General features: G+C 39.7%; 1 protein-coding gene across 1 annotated transcript; it reads left to right on the top strand.

The window, feature by feature from the left end:
- The first annotated feature begins 6,315 nt into the window (after window positions 1-6,315).
- Window positions 6,316-7,335, top strand: LOC142750612 (olfactory receptor 5P64-like). The gene has a single exon (XM_075859609.1). The coding sequence runs from the start codon at window positions 6,316-6,318 to the stop codon at window positions 7,333-7,335; it is 1,020 nt and encodes a 339-aa protein (XP_075715724.1).
- Window positions 7,336-12,866: the final 5,531 nt, after the last annotated feature.

Here is a 12,866-nt window from a genome sequence, read left to right as displayed (position 1 = left end):
AGAGGAAAATCCGCCTCAAACTTCTAAACTGAATTTTGAGGCAGATTTTCCGCCTGCAAAAACCTCCGTGTGAACCCAGCCTTAGAAAACCTGCAAATATTTTACCCACAATAGAGGTTAAACTTACAGACCTAAAGATTAAAAAAAAATATGTTCATAGGGTGTCCTTACTTTTTCAAATCACTGAATTAGAAAAAGGAAACACACGAATGCCCACCTCCGCTTTGTCTGTGTTGTGCAGAACGTCCATATGTGATGATATTCAAATACTGTATCTTAAAATATGAGAGAAAAAGCCTTAAGAATTCCAAGTTACAATTAAAGAAATCCCTACAATCCTACTGAAGACTCCAGCAGTGCAATTGTAATGACGGGGGTAGGGGAACATACAAGTGAGCCCTAATCTACCCGCCACTCAGTCCCTGACTACTTGCAACGACCCGCCCTAGGCGACGGAGTACAACTGGGCGACGGTCCCTACGCTCAATAAGTGCACAACAGACAAACAGACAAGGGTACACAGAAGCTAAGGGGAAAGGGGCTGTTGCCCATGGCAACACCATGAGCAACAAGAGTAGTAAACGAGCCGAGTCAAGCCAGGAGTGTACGAGGTACCAAACGCAGAGCAGGAGAGTAGTGAACAAGCCGAGTCAAACCAGGAGTGTACGAGGTACCAAACGCAGGGCAAGAGAATAGTCAGTAAGCCGGGGTCAACATGAAGCAGGGACAAATAGTTCAAGAAGCTGCAGCAGGGCCAGTAAACCAACAGAGAAGAATCACAAGCAAGGAGGAACAGGAAAGGCAGGTATAAATAGACATAGGGCAGGAGCTAGCTCCGTCTGGCCAGGCTGTGATAGGCTCTCCCACTCCTAAGCCTGCCACCCTGAGTGGTGGAAGATGGAGTCAGTCTCCCAGACATAGAAGCAGGTGCAGACTGATTACCTATGGGCGTTGACACAGAAGCTGTGCCTGGCAGATCCTTTACAGTAATAGTAAAAAAAAAATGTAGAAAGCTTCATAATACGTTTATGTGTGGAATGATCTATATCTAGATTCCAGAGTGGGCTCTACCTGCCTCCCCGCTGTACAGACATAATATATGAATTAAGTTTACTTAATCGAATGAGATATAATCCTAAAAGATTTTGTCTTTCCTTTTTGCTCCTTTTTTAAGATCATAACAAAATGATTATTAAGAACAATATCTAAAGTCTTACTTTTACATTTAAGTAAATTCTAATAAATGTTAAAATTGACTAGAAAAAAAATAAGAAAAATTATACAAAAAAAAAAATGGAACAAAAAAACATTTTCCATGCTTGTCGTAAACTTAATACACATAATAACTCACATTTCACATCTCACCTGTAGGGCCTCTATTTTTTCTATGACTGGTTTGGGTCTTCATTCTCCACTGGTCACAGGACTTCAGTGCACAGAGGTTCTCCACTAATTAATTCTCTGAGTTATATGGATGGAACTAGGACAGGGAAACATTGGAATAAGTTATAACAACTGAAGTCTTGTAGTCGTTTAGCCAGGAGAATAATATCAGTTAAGAGCAGCACTAAAGGATGAGTACAGAAGCCGAACATAGTGCAAACCGTGCACAAACTAATTAACAAAGTCAAACAAGACGAAAGCAAAAAAAACATAGAAGATCAGTAATTTAGAAGTACAGAGTTGGTGAAACGTATATTATGGTAAGAAATTGAGGATCAAAAAGTAAGTAAGCAGATAGTACGTAGCATGTAATAGACTAACATAGGCAAGATATAAAGCATAAGCCACTACAACTGGCACAAGCAGCAGAACAGAAAAAAATAATAATGGCACTCCATTCTTTAATTTGTTTGGCAGCCACATGCACTACGCATTTGCCACCCAACATCTCAGCCATCCCCGATGAAATGACTGACAGGTATGTGGACACACTGGGCGACTCCGCCATAACTAAGCAGCTTCTGACTAGATAACAACACCATACCATGACTGGATAACACCATCATACCATGTCTAGATAACAACACCATACCATGACTAGATTACACCACCATAACATGACTGGATAACACCACCATACCATGACTAGATAACACCACCATACCATGACTAGATAACACCACCATACCGTGACTAAATAACACTACCATACCGTGACTGAATAACACCACTATACAGTGACTAAATAATAGCACCATAGCATGACAAGATAACACCACCATACTGTGACTAGATAACACCACCATACTGTGACTGAATAACACCACCATACAGTGACTAAAGAATAGCACCATACCATGACTAGATAACACCACCATACCGTGACTGGATAACACCACCATAACATGACTGGTTAACACCACCATACCATGACTAGGTAACACCATGGTACCATGACTAGATATATCCACCATACCATGACTGGATAACACCACTATACCGTGACTGGATAACACCATCATACCATGACTGGATAACACCACCATACCATGACTGAATAACACCACCATACTGTGACTGGGTAACACCACCATACCATGACTAGATACCACCACCATACCATGACTAAATAATAGCACCATATCATGACTAGATAACACCACGATACCATGACTAGATAACACTACCATACCATGACTAGATATCACCACCATACCATGACTGGCTAACCACCATATTCCTTTTTTTTAATTAAAAAATGAATATCTCAAAAACGAACTGTTGAATATCCCTTATATTTATTACACATGTAGCCCTTGACACTCTGACCTATCCTTAAAAAAATAAGTTTCTGCGACGCGTGCTTGGTACACAAAAGCCTCGTCAGCAACACCTGTTTTTATGCATGTTTAGACCGGTTTGTGGTGTAAGCTCTTATAATCAGTGGGGTCCTCTCTCCTGTAGAGTGTAAGCTCTTATGGTCAGCAGGGTCCTCTCTCCTGTAGAGTGTAAGCTCTTATGGTCAGCAGTATCCTCTCTCCTGTAGAGTGTAAGCTCTTATGGTCAGCAGGGTCCTCTCTTACTTACTAATGTTACCAATGTTACTAAGTAGTAGTTTATAGTTACTTAGAATTGAGTCCTCCATGAATAAAATTGAGTCAGAAACTGTAAAGCAAAGCACCACACACACACACACACACACACACACACACACACACACACACACACACACACACACATACAGCGCCCACTGAATATAGTGCCACTCATTGAGCCTCCTGTATATAGTGTCCCTCATAAAGACCTTTGCAGATAGTGCTCCCCATGGAGCCCTCTGTAGATAGTGTTCCCCATGGAGCCCTCTGTAGATAGTGCACCCCAAGAGCCCCCTGTAGATAGTGCCCCCATAGAGTCCCCTGTTGATAGTGCCCCCTGTAGATAGTGGCCCCTGTAGTCTACAGGCTGTAAATAGTGCCCCCGGTAGAAAGGGCCCCTTGTAGATGGGGCCCCCTTAGTGCCCCCCTGTAGTCCACAGGCTGTAAATAGTGGCCCCTGTAGAGTCCTCTTTAGATAGTGCCCCTTGTATATAGTGCCCCCTGTAGAGTCCACTGTGAATTGTGCCCCATATAGAGTCTCCTATGGATAGGGCCCCCTATAGATTCCCCTGTAGATAGGGACCCCTATAAATAGTGCCCCCTGTAGAGCCCCCTGTAGACAGTGCCCCCTGTAAAGTTCCGTGTAGATAGGGCCTCCATAGAGTCCCCTGTAGATAGGGCCCCCATAGAGTCCCCTGTAGATAGGGCCTCCCTGTAAAGTCCCCTGTAAATAGTGTCCCCTGTAGATAGTGCCCCCTGTAGCATCCCCTGTAGATAGGGCCCCAGAAGATAGGGCCCCCTGTAGCATCCCCTGTAGATAGGGCCCCAGAAGATAGGGCCCCCTGTAGCATCCCCTGTAGATAGGGCACCTGTAGATAGTGCCCCCTGCAGAGTCCCTGAAGATAGTGCCCCCATAGAGTCCCCTGTAAATAGTGCCACACATAGCATCCCCTATAGAGTTCCCTGTAAATAATGTTCCCTGTAGATAGTGTCCCCTTTAGCGTCCCCAGTAGATAAGGCCCCCTATAGAGTCTCCTGTATATAATTCCTCCTGTAAAAGAAAAAAATATATATGTTTAACCTGTCCCCATTCCCATGATATTCTCCAGCATTGACAGGCCTCATCCATTGGAATGACGCAGTGGCGCAATAACGTCATTTCGCCGAATGCATCATCGCTAAAGCACCGTATGGTGAGGCATCTTGTGCCTCACCAAGCAGTTTTAGACAAACCGATTGTATCCGCGTCCCAAGGATGCGTATATAATTGAGTGCAGGGGACTAGTTCCGAACCCGCTGTAATTTTAATTACCGGTTTGGGAGAACCGGGGTAAACTGGCTTGACCCCACCCCTGCATTGTGGTGGGGAAAATCTACCCGGCCATGGGGTCCACTGTGACTAACTATTGTGGCTAACACTGTGGTACATTTGGTTAGCTTTTGGGGGTACAATGTAACTGACATTTTATAGGGGGCACAATGTAAAAAATAAAGTAGTAAAAAATGCAATCAAAAAATGTTTATTGAATACATTCTACACAACCTCCGTTCTTATGACATTCATAACTGAAACATTACCCACAATAAAGATAATGGGTTTTAACAGATATGTTTCTGTTTCTGTTTTTCAATCGTACTCACTTACTATGTAATGGTGAACAGTGTATAATAAAAATAAAACAACAGCAGCGTAATCAAATGCATTTTACTTATTATATGAACTAATATAAAACAAACTCTAATTTAGTGGTGCCAAAAAATCCCTCTAAAATGGTGCAAAAACAAGATACAATTCTGCTAGATTAATTTTGAAAAATGAGCAAAAATTAGAAAAGTAAAAACTAAGACTGTCAGTGTCTTATTGGAGTTAAATATAATCTTCCCGTTCATAACTTTCAAACTTCACAGTTCTATAAACGTTCATAAACTTCTCCCAGAGGGGAATCTCCCACAAGGACCAGCATGAATTCTCCATGACTTCACACTGTAAATGGTGTAAGATTTCTCTATAAAAGAGAGTTATCCTTCTAATCATTTAACTTTTTTTTAATATAATTTGAATGACTTAAGAACGATCGTCTTCAAGATTTTCTGCAGGCACAAAAATCTAAAACATTGAGAAAAACAGAAGAACTACTGAGAGACTGTTGGTTTTTTTCTGTCGGTAAGTAAATTTCATATGTGTCTAAGGGCTCAAGCACAAGGCAGAGTTCTGTGCACAGAACCTTATGGCTCCTTAGTATGGAGCTGCACAGCCTCCGTGTGCTGCCGCAAAGGCTCTAACATACCTCCGTACCTCCAGTTCTGGTGGAGGATGGCAAACTATGTGGTTTTTTTTAAGGAATTCAATAGAAAAAAATCTCTGTATGAAACCAGAGGCATAAGGAGATACAGAAAAGGCTCATGCACCTTTATTGCGGTCCCATTATAGCTCTTTTCATTGTGCCTGTGAACTGTGTTCACTTTAATTGGGAAAAGGAAATATTATTCTAAGTATTGCCTCACCGTTTTCTCATAGGCTAAATCAATTCTATTTTTCAAAACATAAAATAACAAAAGTAGTAATACTAACCTTACCAAGGGTAATACTACCCTTCTCCTGCTCCACCACTTCTCTGGTCCCCCGCCGGTTTTTGTGTACCCAGGTTCAGCTATGTCATGACGACCCCTCTGATGTCATTACTACAGCCAGTAATTGGCTGCAGCGGCACGGGAGCGGCAGGGAATTAGTAAGGTGCGTACTACTACTGTTGCTATTTTATACCATTGCCAGCTGTTTGGAAAAAAATTATAAGGTTGGAATTGTTATGATATTAAACCACAGTAATTTATTATACATAGTAATTTATTGTATTTATTATTTTATTTATACTGCTTAAAAATTGTATTATGATTATTATTGTTATTACTATAGAATAGAGAACATTTACCATTTCTATTATATTTTGTACAGCAGTTTGTTACATCTGATACATAAATTCCTACAGTTAACACTATTGTAGGACTGGTTTCTTAAGGCTACGGGACTCTATAATGCAAATATTTTCAGCAGAACTGAAATCAATAACTTTCTTCACTTTTTAAGTACTGTGAATATTCTCTCTACATGACACCTGTAGAAAAAGATCCAAAAAATACTCGAAGAAAGAAAAAACTAGAACAGAAAGTCTAACAATATGTGTATGAATAGAGGGATGAATGTTCAGATCTTTATTATGTCTAACTCCATTACCTTTCTTCTAGTTTATAACAACTTTGGAAACTTTTCCCCTGGAATATGGAGCATTACAATTTTAGTAAAGTGACTGAGTTTCTGCTTTTGGGATTTCAGAATTTACAAAAGTTAAATTTTATTTTATTTTTTCTGCTTCTCATCATCTTCTGTGTGACCATATGTGGAAATCTGCTCATCATTATAGTGGTGTCCTACAGCCGGTCGCTCCACTCTCCCATGTACTTCTTCCTCACACAACTCTCTTTCTCAGACATCCTACTCACCACCACCATAGTACCCAACATGCTCCATATTGTGTTGTATGAAGGAAGTTCTGTGTCTTTTATTGGCTGTTTGATACAATTTTATCTGTTTATAGCCTCTGAGGCATTGGAATGTCTTCTCCTGACCGTGATGTCCTATGACAGGTATCAGGCTATCTGTAACCCTCTACATTACACCTCCGTCATGGACCTCACATTTTGTATAAGAGCCGTTCTCTTGTTTTGGTTGGTAATTTTTTTGATGGAGTTGATGGTTGTGTTTACCATGGGACAATTGGATTTCTGTGGACCAAACATCATTGACCATTTCTTCTGTGACTTGGAACCTTTACTGGAGCTTTCCTGTTCAGACACTTTTATAATGAAGATAGAGACTTTGTTTCTGGTTATTATCCTTGCAATCTGCCCACTTACTGTTATTATAGTTTCTTATGTGTATATTATCATTACCATATTAAAGATCCCCTCCGTGACTGGGAGGCAGAAGACCTTCTCCACCTGCAGCTCTCATCTGGTGGTGGTGTCCATGTATTATGGATCCCTTATTACTACCTATGTATTTCCACGTCAGCAAAATGCAAAGACATTTCTCTCTCTGTTCTACACGGTGATAACTCCACTTCTTAACCCTATGATCTACAGTCTGAGTAATAGAGACATTAAGCAGGCTCTTAGAACGCTCTTCAACAACATTTTCCACTCTCCTATTTTTTTTTACAGAGCTATATTTTTGCCATGGAAGGCAAAGGCAGCTAAAATACGGATCCGTGTTGCAGCCTCCATTGAGTCCATAGATTAACCCCTTTACACCCCTTTTTTTCCTCCCCACCCTTAACCCCTTCTCACAAAACGACGTGTCTGGTACGTCGTAGTGCAGGGGGAATGTATGGAGCGTGCTCACGCGATGAGGAACGGCGATCGCACTGTGCCTGGCTGTTTAACCCCTCAGATGCTGCGGTCAATCGCGACCGCAGCATCTGAGGCATTGAAAAGAGGGGGTGGTCCCCTCTGACAGCTCATCGCCCCCCCCCCGCAGTGAGATCGGGGGGTGACGACGGTTGGTCATGGCAGCCCAGGGGCCTAGTGAAGGCCTCCAGGAGACTGCCTTTACTCTGCCTCTGCTAAGCCCTGCCTGTGACAGGGCTTAACAGATGCCTGTAAAAATGACAATATACTGCAAAATCTTAGTAGTACATTAGTATTGCAGTGTATTGTACCAGCGATCTAACGATCGTTGGTTCAAGTCCCCTAGAGGGACTAATAAAATATGTAAAAAAAAAAAGTGAAATATAGTTTTTAGTATTGAAAAAAATAAAAAAAACTTAAAAGTTAAAAAGAAAAACCTTTTCCAATTTTTCCTCTAAAGTAATGTAAAAAATAAAAAAAGATAACAAAATTGTTATCGCTGCTTCTGTAAAAGTCTGAACCATTAAAATATAGCATTATTTAACGCGCACGGTGAACGCCGTAAAAATCAAACATTTGCAACACCAAAATCGTTTTATTTTGGTCAACTTAGCTCCCAAAATTTTTTTAATAAAAAGTGATAAAAAAATTATATGTAGGAAAAAATAAACCGATAAAAACGACAGCTCGTAAGAAATGGGCCGTCACACCGCTCAATTGATGAAAAAAAATAATAAATGATTGCTCTCAGAATGTGGAGACACATCTCATTTTTTTGAACAAAAAGTTATTTTTCCTTAAAAATAGTAAACTATAAAAAAAACCTTTATAAAATGGCATCACTGTAATCATATTGAGCCACAGAATAAATTTAAGTTGTCATTTTTAACGCACGGTGAAAGCTGTAAAAACTAGGAATCACAGTTTTTTCCAATTTCAGGACGCAAATCCATTTTTTTCAGTTCCCCAGTACATTAGATGGTACTTTAAATGCTAACAATAGAAACTACAACTCCCCCCGCAAAAAAAAAAACTCTCACACCGCTCTATTGATGGAAAAATAAAAAAGTTATTGCTTTTGCAATGCTGGGAGGAAAAAATAAAAATTAAAATCTGAAATTTTTTTATATTTATGTTGAAATAGCCGTATAAGCGCTTTTATTTTTCAAAAAAAAAAGTTGCAGTTTTTAATGGCACTATTTAGTGGCCAAAGAAAGTAAAAAAAAAATACAAGGCTGAAACATGTAGGACCCCTAAATAATGGTAATGGGGAGTTGGTCACTATTGATCAAGAGAAGGCAGAAATTCAGTACTAAAGTTCTGTATATACACAAGATCAAAGAGCGCCTTCCATAGATTAACCCCTTCCTGCCTCAGGCATTTTATTTTCCTTTTTTCCTCCCCCTTCATTTTCCTTTTGTTTTTTTCCATCGACATACAGCAGCCGTATGAGCGCTTTTATTTTGCTGAAAAAGTTGTGTTTTTAATGGCATTATTTAAGGTACAATAAAATATACTGGGAAACTTTTAAATATTATTGATGTGGGTAGAATGTAAAAAAAAAACAGCAATTTCTCCAAAATGTTTTGAGTTTTTTTTTTTTTACTGCATTAACCCTACGATAGAAATGACATGTTAGTTTTATTGACTGGGTCAATACAATTACTATAATAGCAAATTTCTATATATTTTTATGGTTTACTACTATCACAAAATAAAATACATTTATTACAAAAATGTTGCTTTGTGTGGCAAAATTCTGAGTCTCATAACTTTTGTATTTTGGTTACATGTGAGTTTTTGATACATTTTTACATATTTTTTTATATATTTGTGGGAGGAAAAGTGAATAAAAAAACTGTAATTCTGATGCCAAGGTTCGGCATGTGGTAGTATGGGTGAATAGATTACTGTGAGGGGCTGGTGATGATTGAGGTGGAAACCAACAACAGAATTCATGGTAAGTTGAGGGCCCTTAAGACTGATTTTACATTTCTAGGCTTTAAGTTGAAAGGACTTCCAAAAATATAAAGCAGGCAAAAATGCAAAGTAAAAGGCAGGTGACCAAAGAAAGCAAATAACCAAGGCCAGAACACGTAGGACCCCTAAATAATGGTTTTGAGGAGTTGTTCACGATTGATTAAGAGAAGGCACGATTACAGGACTAAATTTCTTCTTCAGTTCGGTATACACACAAGAGTAAGGAGTAAATTAAATAGGCGGGGCCAGTGCTGAGGAGATAATGTGGTTTGGGCTAGGGCTGAGGAGCCGATGTTGGCAGTACCAGGGCTAATGAGTTGAAGTAGGCAGGGACAGGGCTATTAATAAATCAATTCATATACTGCACATAATTGTCTTCATGCACAGATGAATAGAGCCTTTCACTACAATCCCAATGATACCTATATTATGCAAATAGCTATTTCCTAGACCGAGATCCAGCCATTATACATGTCAGAGACTAAATGTAAAATCTTCCCTTGCTTCTTCATGCAATTGGCGGGCACTTCCTATGTGCGACATCAACTAAGGGAACTGAGGCCAGAGCAGTGCCCTTATTTCCCATAATGCTGAGTTTTTATCTCTTGAACAAGTACAGAAGCTTAACCAATCAGGTTGCAGAATCTCCTGCTGCAGTCTTTCCCCAGCATATAGTATCTATAGACATCTTCTGCAAGGCAAGAATGAAGACAGACAACTGCTAAGAGCTGCCATCACTGGATCCCTGCATCATTCTAATATATACAATATACACACGCGCGCGCGTGTGTGTGTGTGTTTGTGGGTGTGTATATATATAAGTATATTTACACACACACAAATATATAGAGATACACAACACAAACACATATATACACACACGCACATATATATATATATATATATATATATATATATATACAACTATATATATACACAAACACATATATATATATACATATACAGAAACTGATATATATATATATATATATATATATATATATATACACATACATACACACATATACACACACACACACACACATATATATATATACACAGTGGAGGAAATAAGTATTTGATCCCTTGCTGATTTTGTAAGTTTGCCCACAGTCAAAGTCATGAACAGTCTAGATTTTTTAGGCTAGGTTAATTTTACCAGTGAGAGATAGATTATATAAAAAAAAAAAAAGAAAATCACATAGTCAAAATTATATATATTTATTTGCATTGTGCACAGAGAAATAAGTATTTGATCCCCTACCAACCATTAAGAGTTCAGCCTCCTCCAGACCAGTTACACGCTCCAAATCAACTTGGTGCCTGCATTAAAGACAACTGTCTTACATGGTCACCTGTATAAAAGACTCCTGTCCACAGACTCAATTAATCAGTCTGACTCTAACCTCTACAACATGGGCAAGACCAAAGAGCTTTCTAAGGATGTCAGGGACAAGATAATAGACCTGCACAAGTCTGGAATGGGCTACAAAACCATAAGTAAGGCGCTGGGTGAGAAGGAGACAACTGTTGGTGCAATAGTAAGAAAATGGAAGACATACAAAATGACTGTCAATCGACATCGATCTGGGGCTCCATGCAAAATCTCACCTCGTGGGGTATCCTTGATCCTAAAGAAGGTGAGAGCTCAGCCGAAAACTACACGGGGGGAACTTGTTAATGATCTCAAGGCAGCTGGGACCACAGTCACCAAGAAAACCATTGGTAACACATTACGCCGTAATGGATTAAAATCCTCCAGTGCCCGCAATGTCCCCCTGCTCAAGAAGGCACATGTACAGGCCCGTCTGAAGTTTGCAAATGAGCATCTGGATGATTCTGAGAGTGATTGGGAGAAGGTGCTGTGGTCAGATGAGACTAAAATTGAGCTCTTTGGCATTAACTCAACTCGCCGTGTTTGGAGGAAGAGAAATGCTGCCTATGACCCAAAGAACACCGTCCCCACTGTCAAGCATAGAGGTGGAAACATTATGTTTTGGGGGTGTTTCTCTGCTAAGGGCACAGGACTACTTCACCGCATCAATGGGAGAATGGATGGAGCCATGTACCGTCAAATCCTGAGTGACGACCTCCTTCCCCCACCATTAAAAATGGCTCGTGACTGGGTCTTCCAGCACGACAATGACCCGAAACATACAGCCAAGGCAACAAAGGAGTGGCTCAAAAAGAAGCACATTAAGGTCATGGAGTGGCCTAGCCAGTCTCCAGACCTTAATCCCATCGAAAACTTATGGAGGGAGCTGAAGATCCGAGTTGCCAAGTGACAGCCTCGAAATCTTAATGATTTACAGATGATCTGCAAAGAGGAGTGGGCCAAAATTCCATCTAACATGTGTGCAAACCTCATCATCAACTACTAAAAATGTCTGACTGCTGTGCTTGCCAACAAGGGTTTTGCCACCAAGTATTAAGTCTTGTTTGCCAAAGGGATCAAATACTTATTTCTCTGTGCACAATGCAAATAAATATATATAATTTTGCCAATGTGATTTATTTTTATTTTTTTTAATATAATCTATCTCTCACTGGTAAAATTAACCTAGCCTAAAAATTCTAGACTGTTCATGTCTTTGACAGTGGGCAAACTTACAAAATCAGCAAGGGATCAATTACTTATTTCCTTCACTGTATATATATATGTGTGTGTACAGACACACACATATATACATATATCTATAAGTTTGGGGTCACCCAGACAATTTTGTGTTTTCCATGAAAAGTCACACTTATATTTATCAAATGAGTTGCAGAATTACTAGAAAATATAGTGAAGACATTGACAAGGTTAGAAATAATGATTTTTATTTCAAATAATAATTTTCTCCTTCAAACTTTGCTTTCGTCAAAGAATGCTCCATTTGCAGCAATTACAGCATTGCAGACCTTTGGCATTCTAGCTGTTAATTTGCTGAGGTAATCGGGAGAAATTTCATCCCATGCTTCCAGAAGGCCCTCCCACAAGTTGGATTGGCTTGATGGGCACTTCTTGCGTACCATACGGTCAAGCTTCCCCCACAACAGTTCTATGGGGTTGAGATCTGGTGACTGCGCTGGCCACTCCATTACAGATAGAATACCAGCTGCCTGCTTCTTCCCTAAATAGTTCTTTGCAAAGGCATTTGACACTGTCCCCCATAGACGCTTAATGGGTAAATTAAGGACTATAGGTTTAGAAAATATAGTTTGTAATTGGATCGAGAATTGGCTCAAGGACCGTATCCAGAGAATTGTGGTCAATGATTCCTACTCTGAATGGTCCACGGTTATAAGTGGTGTACAACAGGGTTCAGTGCTGGGACCACTATTATTCAACTTATTTATTAATGATACAGAAGAGGGGATTAATAGCACTATTTCTATTTTTGCAGATGACACCAAGCTATGTAATATAGTTTAGACTATGGAAGATGTTCATGAATTGCA

Source organism: Rhinoderma darwinii, chromosome 3, assembly GCF_050947455.1.
Source record: "Rhinoderma darwinii isolate aRhiDar2 chromosome 3, aRhiDar2.hap1, whole genome shotgun sequence".
NCBI lineage: Eukaryota > Metazoa > Chordata > Amphibia > Anura > Rhinodermatidae > Rhinoderma > Rhinoderma darwinii.
The sequence above is the reverse complement of the archived record's forward strand: the minus strand, read 5'-3'. Positions and strand labels throughout refer to the sequence as shown.